The sequence below is a fragment of the Astatotilapia calliptera genome, chromosome 13 (assembly GCF_964374335.1).
Source record: "Astatotilapia calliptera chromosome 13, fAstCal68.1, whole genome shotgun sequence".
Taxonomy (NCBI): Eukaryota; Metazoa; Chordata; class Actinopteri; order Cichliformes; family Cichlidae; genus Astatotilapia; species Astatotilapia calliptera.
The window spans coordinates 9,458,171-9,473,686 of record NC_137434.1 but is presented as its reverse complement, the minus strand read 5'-3'; the positions used below and the strand labels follow the sequence as shown (position 1 = coordinate 9,473,686).

Genomic DNA, 15,516 nt, shown 5'->3' with positions numbered 1-15,516 from the left:
GGGTGACATTTTTAGTAAGGACCTAAAATTAATTGCACCATAGTGGGATTAAAAAAAAAAAAAGTACCTGCATAACTTTCCTAGATAATAGCCACTCTCTTTCCTCCACATAATGAAGTGTCCTGCTCCACCACCCAAATATTTTTGCGTCACATGTTTAATTGGTTAGCGTCATTTTACTTTGAGTTGGATTTACAAATGAGTGATAAGCTTCTCGTGGTTACGCTTGCTTTACCATCTTTTGTGTCGCGGACAGAACCATGATAAAGAGATTGTATGCAGAAAAAGTTTTCATACCAGTAAGTATATCTTGAAAAGTTGTTTAATTTAAAAGCAACATGGTTTTAAAAACAGAACAAAATCTGGAGTGTGTTTGGATTCCTTTTACGACTGTGGGCTCCTGTTGCTGATTTGTTTTTATATATAATTTTTTTTTTTTTTTTTTTTAAAGTGGGTCTCTGTATCTGGCAAAGTTGGTCAGGACTTCCTGTGCAATATGCTTTATAACTGTGTCAATAAATCTGAGACAGTCAAAGTGGTTACTCTTTGTATCCATTGATTTCTAAAAGTGTCCAGAGTTGTTGTCATTCATATACTGCTCTGTGGCAAAGGTGTACTGTACACCCTTTTAATTCTAAGGTTTTACCCATCAGGACCCAACAAACCATTTGGTTCTTAGCAGGTCTTAAAATTGAGTAAATGCAACCTCCGATGAACAACAAAACATGACGCATTATCCTCCGTTCACCAAAAACTAAGCCAAAATGCTCCTCCACCACCGCGCTTGGCACATGATAAGGTGTTTATGCTGATATGCTGTGTTTGGTGTTGGCCAAAACATTAGTTTCTGAGCATTGCCCGATCTGACCGTGGGGTACATTTGCTAAGGTGTCCATTTCTTGGCAACTGAATGTTTTTCATTTGTGAAAACATTCACACTGATGTGCTGCTTTAATGCTGCAGACCAGCGAGCTCACAAAACATTTGCTTTTATTGAGGTGCTCACACTTCAGCGGCACCTGGCTGCTACATACTGTCTTAATTAAGGCTCCTGTTGATTTTTGAACTTTGACTTTAGCAGGTTTTAGTTACATATGTTGCATCTGTGTTTTTAAATGTCGTCCCTCATACAAATATTAGACTTAAGAGATGGTTACTTTCTTTTTCACATCACTGCACATATTGTGTCATAGGACTATAATAACGTGCTCTTTATGCTTAAACTTTGTTACCTCTCAAGGCCAGTATTTGGCATGTGGCAAGCTGCATGATGCAAACGTGTTCTAAGGCCCTCACCACCTTTGTTAACCCAAGACACTGATTTTTTGGGGGCCTGTTTCAGGCAGAGTGAACAATTTTGTCTTTTGAGATCACAGGATGAAGTGAATTTAAATTTACTGTTGAAAGAAAACAATCTTTTATGTTTCTGACCACTTCTCTGCACCAACAGTCCTTTGTCAAAGGAATGGATTTAATCACTAAATAATGAGCATTTCTACTCACTGGAAGGCAGAGCCATGTGTGTCCAGGTTCCACCTCTTTGCTCTACAGACTGATAACTCCCCTTTGAGCTACTGTATATGGTACTTAATAGTTAGCAGGACTTTGAAGCCTCCACTTCTATATTTTCTGTTTCCTGCTTAAAAACCATCCACATCTACCCCAGCCAGCCTGTCTGAGACCCCTCACCGTCTACTCGACTGGGTTACCGCCTAACCCGCTCCCCCCGCACCAGTCTGCAGACTAATGGATTGTGTGTGGTTGCTTTTTTGGTTTCCATAAAATGAGCATCTTGCACTGAGCCTCAGCACCAAGCTCTGCCCCTGCTACCAGTGGTGTCCTGGCAGTCTGTTCCTGTCTGTCACCAGCCCCCTGCTATAAAGCCAGTGTTATCTTCAGTGTTAAGTGCACGCCACAGACGGAGGGTCAGCTTAAAGTGAGGCAGCAGAGACACCCTGTCCCGCCTGGTCCCACCGCACACAGGAAGCAGTGCTTCGCTGGGTCCCCTTTGTCTGGGCCCGGAGCCTGCTTCGAGCTGTGACGCAGGCGCTAATGCAAGGAGACACTCAGCCAAATTACGCTCTAATTTCCCCTCAGGACTCAGACGGTCCCACTGGCCCTTGAGAATTGGACTGAGGATTTGTTCAGAGTGATTTGTTTTGTCTTGTCCCTCCCATATCGATGTCCCGTTCGCTCACTCAAGTTCTAGTTCTCTGGTAAAAGGCGACTAAATTGGGGATTTGAGAATAGAGGGATTCAAGGAGCATGAGTCCTTAGAGGATAGGAGGCATAGCTGTTTAAATACACCCAAAGAGAAACAAAAGTAGTAATTTCACTAATGAACACGAATAAACGTGCAAACTAATCAGCAGTTTCGTATGCAGGCATCACTTGCCATCACTCTCGTCTTAGATGAGTGTGAGAATTTGGTAGACTTCTAAGTTTCTAGTATGCTTTAGTCATGTTTTGTGATGCCCGTAATCTACTCATCTGCTTAAAGAACTAATTTTGTGTGAGCCGCTCAGACTCAGTGCGTCATATTTGTAGACCTGTAGCTTAGTTCCCTTCCAGCAGGGGTTTAATTGAGTGACTAATATGCACGCAGTCAAAGCCCTTTGAAGGCTGCCATAACTCACTTCCTCACAAGTCTGTTCACAGATTAAACAATGATGCACCAAACTGGTTTTCTGCTTCAGGTTTGAATGGCTTGTGACTTTGTGCAAAAGTCTTAAGCCAGTCCCCATTTAGACTGCGGTTGGAAAAATGGGAAATGGATGCAACGATTTGAGATGCGGAGACACAAAAATACTGTATATGATGCGCACACACAGTCTGTATAATTTTAACAAGTCAATATTTAGTATGATCACCTTTGTTCTTCAACACAAGCAAGATTTCTTTGGATGTTGGCTGCCTTTTGTTCTGTTCTCTGTCAAGATGATGCCACAGTGCTTCAATAATGTTCAGGTCCGGGCTCTGGGGAGGCCAATCCACGGCTGATTCTGCTTAATTTTGTTTTTTATCCAGGTGAGCTTTCACTGTGTTGGCAGTGTGTTTGGGGTCATTGTCGTGCTGAAAAATAAAGCCGATACCAATTAGACACTTTTATATTGTGTTGCATGTTGGATCAAAATCTGACTACTTTTCTGCGTTTATAATTCCATCAAATTTGCCAAGATCTTCAACACCACTGGCTGAAATGCAGCTCAGAGCCTGCAGTGTGTTTTATAGATGGCTGGAGACGCTCACTGTTGTACCATTCTCCTGTGCTACATACATACATACATACATACTGATGATCATTAGAAGCGAAACAAATCAAATTTGGATTCATCACTGCATAAGACTCATCAACACTCATTTTCAGTCCAGTTCTTGTGTAATTTGGCATACCTCAACTTTTTCTCCCTGCTTCCCTTCCTTAAGAACGGCTTCATGACAGCCACACTTCCACTGAGACCATTTCTGATGAGGCTTCAGTGAACAGTAGACGGATCAACTAAAGGGCATCTCTCAGGCCTTTTTTTTGGATTCTCTCAATTTCTTAAAGACATGACTTTCAGAAACTGTGCATCTGCTGTAGATAGTCCTCCATTTCCCTAGTTTCCTTTTTTTTTTTTTTTTTTTTTAAGGACAGCACATTATGTCACGAGGTGCCACATTTTTGATTAATACCTTTTGTTTTTGAGAATCACCTTGTTTGTGGACAAATGTATTTTTTTGTTAACTTTGGTATTTTTTTTTTTAAATTCAATGAAATGAGAACAACATTTTTGTGACAGTAATACAAATATTAAATTCTTAAGTGTTTCTTTTTATATTTCAGTGACTCATACCTCAGTGTTAATCGGCTGAATAAATAAATAAAGAAAACAAATGTTCAGACACAAGAACTGGACAGAAAATGAGTGAGAAAACCCCCGATACAAACCGTGGACAACATTTCTAAAGTCTGAAGAATTATTAAGGATGACTTGATATATAAATAAATAATAGTTACAAGACAGTCTGATTCCTTGAAAGCAAAAAATAAAGAAATAAAAGTTAACCAAAGACTTTTTTCATACTCTAAAGCAGCACAGAAAACCATCAAATGCGGAATTTCTACTCCACTGCATTTCACAACAAATGCTGGAGTGAGTTTGTAAAATCCAGCAGACTCAACCGCTGGTTCTTAATCTTTCTGTCCTGTGAGCGCCATCTGTAGTCGGTTCTCCTTTTAACCCTACAAAGCCCGAACCATGAAAGTTCCCAGAAAAAAGTTCCCACTTTTTAAACGTATTTATTTTACTGGAGCCTTTATTAAATCGTGTGACAAAAGTAAAAATGAATAAAAATAAATTACATATAAATGTACACGACTCATTTTTGCGACAGTCGGTGTTTTTGTGCACTTATGGGGGACAAAAATCACGTTATACGGTTAACAGGTCCTGCAACACAGAAAATAGATCAACACTAAATAATAATAGCCAATAATTTACAAAAAGGTAAAAGTATTTTACAGTGTGGTGTGATGTTCTGAATTTCAAAGCTGTTCCAAGATGGATTATCAATTTTTCCCCTTCAAAACAACAACAACAAAAACAACAAAAAAGGACTGCTTTGTCCGGGTGCCAGGGGACGTCCTGATTGGCCAGGGAATCACAGTTTTCTTAAAATACCACAGTGTCTGCACATATAAGAGGAAAGTTTCAAACATTTTTTTTGATGATTGCACTTTAATTCATCACCGCTCATTCTGCGTCCTGTCTGACGGGTTATTTTTAGGGCTCTTTTCACCAAATATAACCCGCCTCGGTCGTTTGTCATCGCGTCACAACAGGTAACATTATCCCATTTAGCCTTTTCCTCTTCCTCACTGGCTGGGTCGGAGGAGAGGTGTGGGGTTTGGGGCTATAAAAGGAGGGACGGTCACAAGTGCCTGACACTCATCTTCGGTCTGCTGAGGTAAGAGATGAAGACGCCTTTTCTTTTCACCTCACAGGGGGCTGCTTTAAATACTCACGATAGAACTTCTTTAAAACTTAAGAAAAAAGAACATTTTATTGCCTTTTTTAAAAAGCACGAGCAATGTCTGATCGTTTGCAACCAATGCTTATTCGTTAGGTGGAAACAACGGCGACAAAAATGACTATTTGGTGCAACTTGTGTAAATGTCACGTCAGTACTCCTTGCACTTCCCACCATCTGCCCGCGGATCACCGGAGCCCAGTCTACAGGAGGTTCAGGTCAGTGATAACTCTTCTTTCCCCTCCTCTCTGCTCCACGTCCTCTAGCGGCTGAATCAGCGCACGGCTGCTGGGAAAATTTGGAATCAGCTGTGCGTTATAGTGCATGCACGACGGGGAGCACTTAATCCCCTCCCATGTCTACAGCCTAGTAGCTTATTATTTGTGATACATACTAATCCAGCCTTGCACATGATGCCGCCAAAATTATGCTGAATCAAAGAAAACTCTTTCAAAGTGATTCTTTTAATATACATATATACAGGAAATATGGTTCTGAATATAACATAATAATGGAAATTCATAGTGTGTCCATTTGAAAGGTTATAACACATAAGCTAAGTCCAGATAACTGCCCTAAAAAGTCCAGTTGTGGATCTCTGATTAACTCACTGGGATACATTGTGATATAATTCTCCTTTTGTGGCACTTTCTGAGAGCTTGTGACGTGGGGCACCCCACTCAGAGGACACCCACTTTATAAGGCAATGAAGGGAGCATCAGAAGCCCAGCCTTCCCTGTGTGACGCCCACGCTGAAGCCTTGGCAGCTATAAAAACCCCAGGCTCTCCGTGGATGGGTCCAGACAGATACTGATCACGCAAAGTCTATCGAGAGCCCTCATTTCTGTTGGAGACGCACAACAGCCTCTCATATCAGCAGTTTCCATAGGAACCCTTGATATTCAAAGTCAGCTTTGGCTTGTGGGGAAGAGATATCAGGCGGGGTGAACTGTGGAAAAAAGAGGCAGGATCAGTTCAGAAAACTCTCTGTTAGGTTTTTGTTTTTTTACTCTACACTTGTCACTTAGACATCTTTTTTTTTTTTTTTTTTGAAATGCGAGTGATGAAATAGACAAAAGTTCGGGCTCACCGGATTTACTACTTTAGTTTTCAGTCCAGCCTTCTGACCTCAGTGACCATGGTCTCTCACAGATCCACCAAAGGGGCATCCAAAGCTCGACGGGACCACATCAATCATGAGATCAAGAACATGCGTGCTCTGCTGCCCATCACCCTGGAGGACCAGGAGCGACTCTCGTACCTTCACTCCATGGCCGTCATCTGCACCTACATCAAAAAGTCTGTTCTCTTCCAGGGTAAGTTTTCATACTGCAGTCATCCTTTAATGCCTTTGAACTTTTAATCTGCATTCAGCCTGCATCGCTGTCAAACAAAATGGGACTGAGCATGAAGGCCTCTAGGGACCATATCAAAAAGTAACAGATGTGATAACCCGCAGAGATGCATGCTGTATAAGCAAGGCTGAACTCACTCTTTCCTCTCTAAGGGCTCCCAGCTGGAGAGCGATCACACTGCTCTCTGCCACATGAGGTCTTTCTTCAAGCCTTGCACGGCTTCATCCTCGTCTCCACCGCACAGGGCAGGCTGGTGTATGTGTCAGAAAATGTAGCCGAGTATCTCGGGGTTTCCATGGTGAGCCTTTTTGTTAGCTACATTGTGTTTTCAGGTGTAATGTTGCAGCACTTTTAGTTTCTGAATCTTTGGGAGCTAATGGGAAATTGTGTAACTTTCCCAGGTAGACGTGCTGCAGGGAGACACGATATATGATATGGTGGAACACTCTGATGTCGACATTGTTAAATCAAACCTGGACCTTGAAAACAACTCAATGTCAGGTAAGAAAGATTTGGAATTCAGTTTAAAATGATATGTATGGCATTTGAAACGATTATAGTGTTATCACATGCTGGTTGCTGGTACTGTCACAGATATTTCTACTGTGAGGAAAAAAAGTAAGCCGGTTTCCTTGGAAATTCAACTTGGTTTGATGCAAATCCAGTGAGGACACTAAAGAGGTTTCAGATCTGCAGAAAATGCCAAATTTGTGAAATGTGCTACTGATGCAAAATCCCCCAAATGCCCCACAAAGCCCTTATTTTAGCCATTTTATTCATAGTGAGTTTTAAAACTTGCCCAACCTCTTTTTTACAAACATGAAAGACTAAACTGTTACGTTTTCTTTCCCCAGAGCGGAGCTTTATATGTTGCATGAAAACCTCCAAGACCTTTAAGTTGCAACATGGCAGCTGTTCCTCTATACTGGTCAGAGGAAGCTTCCAGTTCTTCCCTCAACCCTATGCATGCTCCCCTACCACTACAACCAGCGAGCCACTGTTCGTGGCTCTCTGCACCCCAACAGTGAACTGCCTGAGGAGCACCGACTCTCACTTCTGTCACAGCTTCAACAGCACACATGGACTGGATATGAGCTTTATGAAGCTGTCAGATAGGTACAATTGCACAACTTCTTCTGTGAGCAGGCATAATGAACGTTTTCCTGTTTATTGACATTTTGATTTTCCTTTTTAGCGTTTCTCCTTTGTTGGGGTATTCAGCAGAGGAAATGATTGGTCGATCATGGTACAGCCTCGTCCATCCTGAAGATCTGTCGCTGAGTGCAGATTCTCACAGAAGTTTGAGTAAGTGAACAACAGCCTTTAAGACAAAGAGACAGCTAAATGTTAGGATTTCAGTATTCACTGGCACATTAAATAGCTGTTGTCATCTATTCACAGCACACTGAGCACTTTAGCTTTCAGTTGTTGAATGATATGAAATAGTAAATATTAAGACTGTTTAGCATCATTCTCTTTGAATGCAGTTCTTTAGTTCAGCACGTTACATATTTATTTTAGCGTGTGCGATACGTTTGAGGTTTTGTGTGCACGGTTATAACCATGAACATTTCCTCCAGTGCACTCAGATGACGGCTTCCAGGTGGAAATGGTGCTGAGACTCCAGCGCATGGATCTGTCGTGGTGCTGGATCTATAGTCGAGCCACCAAAGTCTCTGGGGAATGCCAGACCATCAGCTGCACCAACTTCATCATCAGGTATTATGACCTCCTCTGGAAAAACTGAGCACATGTTTCAGTGTTTTCCCAGTAAAGACGCTGACTTGTTGCACGTTGTGTTACTGCAGTGAAACTGAGGCCAGATTTCTTCAGAAGAAAATCAGCAGCATGGCCTTCAAACCAGCATTTCTGCCAAATTCCTACCACTGTGCTCAACACCCTCAAAGCTCCAACAATAAAAGTCAGAGGACACCCAACAGCCAGAGTGAGGAGCCTGGTGCCAGAGATACGAGGGAGTCTGAGCACGACACAGACTGTGTGGTGAGCGGCTCTTCCCCGAGCTCACCTGCCCTTCTGGGTGATAGCCCTGCTGTCCTCATCCCTCCATACAGCCCCGCCTCCTCCAGCTCCTCTCTGCAGCAGGAGGAGCTCAGCCATGACATTCTGATGGATGTGCATGTATGCACAGATCAGTGGCTGTGCTCCCCTGAGGCCTCTCCCTCCCATTATTCCTACCCAGAGACTGGGCTCACCTGTCACCATTCACCCTCAGACTCCCTCCCTGCAGCCACTCAAACCTTTGACCAGCCATCCTTTGGCACACTCAGTGGCCACACTCCACCCACCTCATCATCGCCATCCTGTGATTTCAGAGATTATACATCTGACGCTCGCTTAGTTCCAGACTGTCTCTCTGTGTCCGACATGTGTGAGAGCCCAGCGGACTGTGCTCTGCATCCAGATGATTTCGGCCTTCTGTTGCAGCCACAAGAGGGCAGCGTTGTCCAACTGCATCATGATGCTCCTGACTTATCCACACATACCAGTATTTTTAATCCCAGCCAGTCTCCCACATCCCTAGAGCCTAACCAGTATAGCGAAAGTGAGCAGGTGGAGATCAGTATTCTGGCCCAGCAGATCTCCTCGCTGGCCAGCAGGTTTGACCGGCATCACACTGTGAATCCCTATCAGCATGTGGTCCAAACTACAGCCACCAACACGATGCCCTCAGCCTGTGACTGGCCCCCTAATTCTCCTCCCCCCTCAGTTCGTCTTCCCAATCCTGCGCTGGTTCTTGATGTTGCCATGTTTGACAGCTTCATGAAAGATCTGAACATGTTCACAAGAAAAGGCAGCACATTGAGCGATACCAACTACCAGCAGGGCTTAGTGTGCAGCAGGAACGGGCACCATCCCCATCAGGAGCAGCAGGAGCACATTGGCTTCATTGCAGAGGAGCTGCTGGCTGCAGAGCACTTCACCGTGGGCAGCATCGCCATAGATCCCATCAGTATGCAGCTGGGATGCCATGATCAAACCACTGGGTTGCTTCAACATCATCTCTACTAAACAGTCCACCCTAATGAGATGGCACATGACAGTTGTCGGGTACAGATGGTGCTGAGACTCCAGTTCGTGGATCTGTCATGGTGCCGGATCTATAGTGGAGACAAAGAGTGAGTGACAGATCAGCTGCCTTGCATGGCTTCACCCTCATCACCAGCACACAGGGCACGCTGGTCTGTGCTTGAGAACGTGTAGCTGAATATCTCGGGCTTTCCACGGTGAGCCCTTTTGTGAATTACATTGTCATTTTCAGGTGTAATGTTGCAGCAGTGATGGATTTTGAATCTGTTAGAACTAACACCAACTATGACACTTTCGCAGATGTATGTACTGCGAGGAGACACGTTATGACATGGTGGGATGTTCCGATACTGAGATTGTTAAATCAAACCTGGACATCGAAAGCAAAATATTATCAGGTAACCAAAATTTCAAATGATGCGCGGCATTTAAAATGACTGTATAAAACGATCCCCCTCTTTTTGCTGTAATATTACTGACATTGCTGCTGTAGGTGGAAAAAATGAGCCAGTTTCCCCTGAAATCTGTTTATGAAATCCATTACTGATGCAGCATTGTGCTACAAAGCCCTTATTTTAAGTGAATTTCTTCCATTTAATTCATAGTTGGTTTTAAAACTCGGCAAAACTAGTCTTAAATGTTTTAACAAACATGAAAGACTAAACTGACGTGTTTTCTTTCCTCAGAGCGGAGTTTTATATGTTGCATGAAATCCTCCAAGACCTTTAAGTTGCAACATGGCAGCTGTTCCTCTATACTGGTCAGAGTTGAGGGAAGATCTGGAAGCTTCCTCTGTGTGTCCTTCCTTACCACCACCACCACCACTGAGCCACTGTTTGTCACTGTCTGCACCCTAGCAGTGAACTGCCTGAGGAGCACGGACTCTCATGGACTGGATATGAGCTTTATGAAGCTGTCAGATGGGTACAATTGCACAACTTCTTCTGTGAGCAGGAATAATCAGCATTTTTCTGTTTATTGACATTTTGATTTTCCTTTTTAGCGTTTCTCCTTTGTTGGGGTATTCAGCAGAGGAAATGATTGGTCGATCATGGTACAGCCTCGTCCATCCTGAAGATCTGTCGCTGAGTGCAGATTCTCACAGAAGTTTGAGTAAGTGAACAACAGCCTTTAAGACAAAGAGACAGCTAAATGTTAGGATTTCAGTATTCACTGGCACATTAAATAGCTGTTGTCATCTATTCACAGCACACTGAGCACTTTAGCTTTCAGTTGTTGAATGATATGAAATAGTAAATATTAAGACTGTTTAGCATCATTCTCTTTGAATGCAGTTCTTTAGTTCAGCACGTTACATATTTATTTTAGCGTGTGCGATACGTTTGAGGTTTTGTGTGCACGGTTATAACCATGAACATTTCCTCCAGTGCACTCAGATGACGGCTTCCAGGTGGAAATGGTGCTGAGACTCCAGCGCATGGATCTGTCGTGGTGCTGGATCTACAGTCGAGCCACCAAAGTCTCTGGGGAATGCCAGACCATCAGCTGCACCAACTTCATCATCAGGTATTATGACCTCCTCTGGAAAAACTGAGCACATGTTTCAGTGTTTTCCCAGTAAAGACGCTGACTTGTTGCACGTTGTGTTCCTGCAGTGAAACTGAGGCCAGATTTCTTCAGAAGAAAATCAGCAGCATGGCCTTCAAACCAGCATTTCTGCCAAATTCCTACCACTGTGCTCAACATCCTCAAAGCTCCAACAATAAAAGGCAGAGGACACCCAACAGCCAGAGTGAGGAGCCTGGTGCCAGAGATACGAGGGAGTCTGAGCACGACACAGACTGTGTGGTGAGCGGCTCTTCCCCGAGCTCACCTGCCCTTCTGGGTGATAGCCCTGCTGTCCTCATCCCTCCATACAGCCCCGCCTCCTCCAGCTCCTCTCTGCAGCAGGAGGAGCTCAGCCATGACATTCTGATGGATGTGCATGTATGCACAGATCAGCGGCTGTGCACCCCTGAGGCCTCTCCCTCCCATTATTCCTACCCAGACACAGAGCTTGCTGCAGCCACTCAAACCTTTGGCATGCTCAGTGGCCACTCTCCATTTATCTCCTAATCTCCGACTAATTATTTCAGAGCATGTACATTCTCAATTCTGATGCTCGCCTTGTTCCAGACTGCTCATTTGTATCCGACACGTGTGAGAGCCCAGCGGACAATTTCGACCTTCAGGTTAAGCCACAAGGAAGCAGCGTTGACCAACTGCATCGTGACCCATACGTACCAGTCTCTTTAATCCCAACCAGTATCTCACATCCATAGAGCCTGACAGCAGAGAAACCAGTATTCTGGCTTAGCAGTACGGCTTAGTGTGCAGGATATATGGGCCCCATCCCCATCAGGAGCAGCAAGAGCACACTGGCTTCATTGCAGAGGAGCTGCTGGCTGCAGAGCACTTCACGTGCAGCATCACCATAGATCCCATCAGTATGCAGCTGGGACGCCATGATCAAACCACTGGGTTGCATCAACTCAATTCACCAGCTATATGCAAAGCAGCATTCAGCAAGGTACTTTCTACTAAACAGTCCACCTATTTATTGATTTGCTGCTTTGGTATGTAAGCTTTAGAGATATTTAATTAATGTCTAATTTTATTTTCTGTCTTTCTTTAGGTGGAGCTTGCTGAAGAAAACCCGTCCTGAAATAAGTCTGAGACTTAACTGGACGACCACTTGTATGACATATTGTCATAAACCTCCACTGGATTTAAAGGCGAGTGTGAGTAAAGACAACTAAAGGACATCTTCTCAGATGTTATTTTCATATGCAACACTTTCCCATCCTGAAAAGCTTAGTTAAAGCTCATGTAGACATTCTTTTATTTTTCCTTTCTGCAATTTTGTCAGCTGGGTTTTATGTTACACTGATGTCTTAATTTGAGAAAAAGTACTTTTTAAGAATCTGACAGCATTTACACTGACATAGATCCGTTTATCTTCTAATATTGTGACAACATTTTAAAAATGAGCACCTAGTGCCATTGTCACTGCAAATATCAGCAGTTTCCATAGGAACCCTTGATATTCAAAGTCATCACCTTCCCACAAGCTAACGCTATAAGGCAGGGTGAGCCATGAAAAAGAGGCTGCATGAGTTCAGGCCAATTACTCTTTTTTTTCTTGCAATTAGATTTTCATTTTAAAAAAAAGCGCACTACACTTGGCAGTTACACATCAGAATGATCTTTAAATGCAAGTGTGGAAATAGACAAAAGTTCGGGCTCACCGGATTTACTACTTTAGTTTTCAGTTCAGCCTTCTGACCTCAGTGACCATGGTCTCTCACAGATCCACCAAAGGGGCATCCAAAGCTCGACGGGACCACATCAATCATGAGATCAAGAACATGCGTGCTCTGCTGCCCATCACCCTGGAGGACCAGGAGCGACTCTCGTACCTTCACTCCATGGCCATCATCTGCACCTACATCAGGAAGTCTGTCCGGGGTAAGTTTTCATACTGCAGTCATCCTTTAATGCCTTTGAACTTTTAATCTGCATTCAGCCTGCATCGCTGTCAAACAAAATGGGACTAAATCTTCAGTACCCTTGAGACCAAATCAAAAAGTAACAGATGTGATAACCCGCAGAGATGCATGCTATATAAGCAAGGCTGAACTCACTCTTTCCTCTCTAAGGGCTCCCAGCTGGAGAGCGATCACACTGCTCTCTGCCACATGAGGTCTTTCTTCAAGCCTTGCACGGCTTCATCCTCGTCTCCACCGCACAGGGCAGGCTGGTGTATGTGTCAGAAAATGTAGCCGAGTATCTTGGGGTTTCCATGGTGAGCCTTTTTGTTAACTATTCGGCATTTTCAGGTGTAATGTTGCAGCACTTTTAGTTTCTGAATCTTTGGGAGCTAATGGAAAATATTGTCTTTTCCCCCAGCTAGATGCACTGCAGGGAGATGCAGTATAAGACATGGACTCCAGTGCATGGATCTGTCATGGTGCTGGATCTATAGTTGAGCCATATGGAGAGTGCCAGCCCATTAGCTGGAGCAGGAGGAGGTCAGCCATGACATTCTGATGGATGAGCATGCATGCACAGATCAGGGGCTGTGCTCTACTCTCTGCTCAGAGACCGAGCTCACCTGTCACCATTCACCCTCAGACTCCCTCCCTGCAGCCACTCAAACCTTTGACCAGCCATCCTTTGGCACGCTCAGTGGCCACACTCCACCCACCTCATCATCGCCATCCTGTGATTTCAGAGATTATACATCTGACGCTCGCTTAGTTCCAGACTGTCTCTCTGTGTCCGACATGTGTGAGAGCCCAGCGGACTGTGCTCTGCATCCAGATGATTTCGGCCTTCTGTTGCAGCCACTTTGAGGCAGCTTTGTCCAACTGCATCATGATGCTCCTGACTTATCCACACATACCAATCTTCTACAGCCACAGAAGCTGGTTCTTGATGTTGGCATGTTAGACAGCTTCATTAAAGATCTAAACATGTTCACAAGGAAAAGCAGCATATTGAGCAATACTAGCTACCATCTAGCAGCAGTGTATAACAGGAATGGGGCCCCATCAGAAGCTGCTGGCTGCAGAGCACTTCACCGTGCAGCATCACCATAGATCCCATCAGTATGCAGCTGGGACGCCATGATCAAACCACTGGGTTGCATCAACTCAATTCACCAGCTATATGCAAAGCAGCATTCAGCAAGGTACTTTCTACTAAACAGTCCACCTATTTATTGATTTGCTGCTTTGGTATGTAAGCTTTAGAGATATTTAATTAATGTCTAATTTCATTTGTATGACATATTGTCATAAACCTCCACTGGATTTAAAGAAGAGTGTGAGTAAAGACAACTAAAGGACATCTTCTCAGATGTTATTTTTTATAAGAAACTTTTTCCTGAATGTAGAGCTAAAGCTCATGTAGATTTTGTTTTCCTTGGGCTTCACTCAAAGTATTGACAGGTGTCACAATCCTGTAGGTAGCAAACTGAAATGTCATATGTGCCACCAGCTACAGGCTGAGACATCCGTCATCTTCTATTCTTCTGATACATCAAGAAAACAAATATCAGTAAAAGACATTTCAAGGAAACCTTCACTAAAATGTCGTGTCTGCAAGCAACTTATGTGGGTTTTATACTGTCCCAACACTATGGATAAAACCTGCTGTCAGCTGAGTTTTGTTTTGCTAAAGTCTTTTTTTTCATAAAAATGTACTTGAAAAACAAAATAAAAGTAAGTGAGATCATTCACCCTGCTTTATCGCCATAGTTTTTAACACAAATTGGGTTTTTTTTCTTCTTTGTATGCCATTAAAACTTTCTTACTGTCATAGTTAAAGATGTTAGACAAGATGAAGCTACCTCAGTGGTACAGCTAAATCCATTCAAAGTCTGAATTTTGTGCCTTAAATTGTGTTATTCCCTGCATATTCAGAACTCTGAGTCATTCCTGCGGTTTGCTTCAGAAATATTTGAAATGTAAATAAATCTAAAGAAAATCAGAGGCTTTGTTGTTTATTCATTATAACACAGAGTTAATAAAGAGGACTGCCCACGTTCTCGATAAGGTTTTGCTGAATGCGGTTAAGGGGCCTATAGTAGATATTTAAGAGGTAATATATAAAAACGTTGAAACTTTATTTTTAATGACAGAAAGACGTTGTGTGCACATTACTGAGATGCCCTCTTACACATCACAGGTCGCCCTTCTTTATTATCAGAGCTGCCTGGGGTAGCTGGACGCTTGCAGTGACCTGAGTGAACCAAAAGCTTTGTGTTGTAAAAGATACTGAAGCACCCTTTACAGCTGGAAAGACTGTTGATTTGGAGGTCCATCACCAGAAATGACCTTTCATACTACACTTTATTATGTAAGCCATCATTATAAAATATTGACTAGTGCAGGCACAAAACACATCTTTATGGAATAACAGTTATTTATCACAAGAGGGCCTACTGAGTACTTTGTAGCCAATCAGACCACAGCACATTGTCTACTGGGCTCTTCGGGGCTCCATTGATTTTTACATCTTGTGGGCAGTGACACCAACAAGAGCACATAAACTGTGCACAGTGAAATCAGTTACGGATTTAGGTTGATGTGCAGAG

General features: G+C 43.3%; 2 protein-coding genes across 3 annotated transcripts; both read left to right on the top strand.

Moving 5' to 3' along the window:
• The first annotated feature begins 4,700 nt into the window (after positions 1-4,700).
• On the top strand, positions 4,701-9,398 carry LOC113035378 (uncharacterized). Its single transcript, XM_026190915.2, has 8 exons — positions 4,701-5,231; positions 6,166-6,329; positions 6,521-6,666; positions 6,770-6,869; positions 7,223-7,484; positions 7,564-7,673; positions 7,949-8,087; positions 8,177-9,398. The coding sequence occupies exons 1-8, from the start codon at positions 5,131-5,133 to the stop codon at positions 9,396-9,398; spliced, it is 2,244 nt and encodes a 747-aa protein (XP_026046700.2). The 5' UTR covers positions 4,701-5,130.
• A 15-nt stretch (positions 9,399-9,413) lies between these two features.
• LOC113035379 (neuronal PAS domain-containing protein 4-like) lies at positions 9,414-14,909 on the top strand. 2 transcript variants are annotated; one of them, XM_026190917.2, is made up of 10 exons: positions 9,414-9,613; positions 9,717-9,814; positions 10,103-10,340; positions 10,420-10,529; positions 10,805-10,943; positions 11,033-11,946; positions 12,052-12,157; positions 12,727-12,884; positions 13,076-13,221; positions 13,326-14,909. In XM_026190917.2, the coding sequence occupies exons 2-6, from the start codon at positions 9,721-9,723 to the stop codon at positions 11,490-11,492; spliced, it is 1,041 nt and encodes a 346-aa protein (XP_026046702.2). In that variant the 5' UTR covers positions 9,414-9,613; positions 9,717-9,720; the 3' UTR covers positions 11,493-11,946; positions 12,052-12,157; positions 12,727-12,884; positions 13,076-13,221; positions 13,326-14,909. The 2 variants fall into 2 exon arrangements, with proteins under 2 accessions (XP_026046702.2, XP_080143965.1); XM_080287839.1 differs by lacking the exon at positions 9,717-9,814.
• Positions 14,910-15,516: the final 607 nt, after the last annotated feature.

Excerpts from the sequence above, each read along its gene's own strand:
- LOC113035378 (XM_026190915.2), top strand. The coding sequence starts at position 5,131 with ATGACTATTTGGTGCAACTTGTGTAAATGTCACGTCAGTACTCCTTGC. Across the intron at positions 5,232-6,165 it reads CCAGTCTACAGGAGGTTCAG|ATCCACCAAAGGGGCATCCA; the intron begins GTCAGTGATAAC and ends GGTCTCTCACAG. Across the intron at positions 8,088-8,176 it reads TGCACCAACTTCATCATCAG|TGAAACTGAGGCCAGATTTC; the intron begins GTATTATGACCT and ends GTGTTACTGCAG.
- LOC113035379 (XM_026190917.2), top strand. The coding sequence starts at position 9,721 with ATGTACTGCGAGGAGACACGTTATGACATGGTGGGATGTTCCGATACT. Across the intron at positions 10,530-10,804 it reads AGATTCTCACAGAAGTTTGA|TGCACTCAGATGACGGCTTC; the intron begins GTAAGTGAACAA and ends CATTTCCTCCAG. Across the intron at positions 10,944-11,032 it reads TGCACCAACTTCATCATCAG|TGAAACTGAGGCCAGATTTC; the intron begins GTATTATGACCT and ends GTGTTCCTGCAG.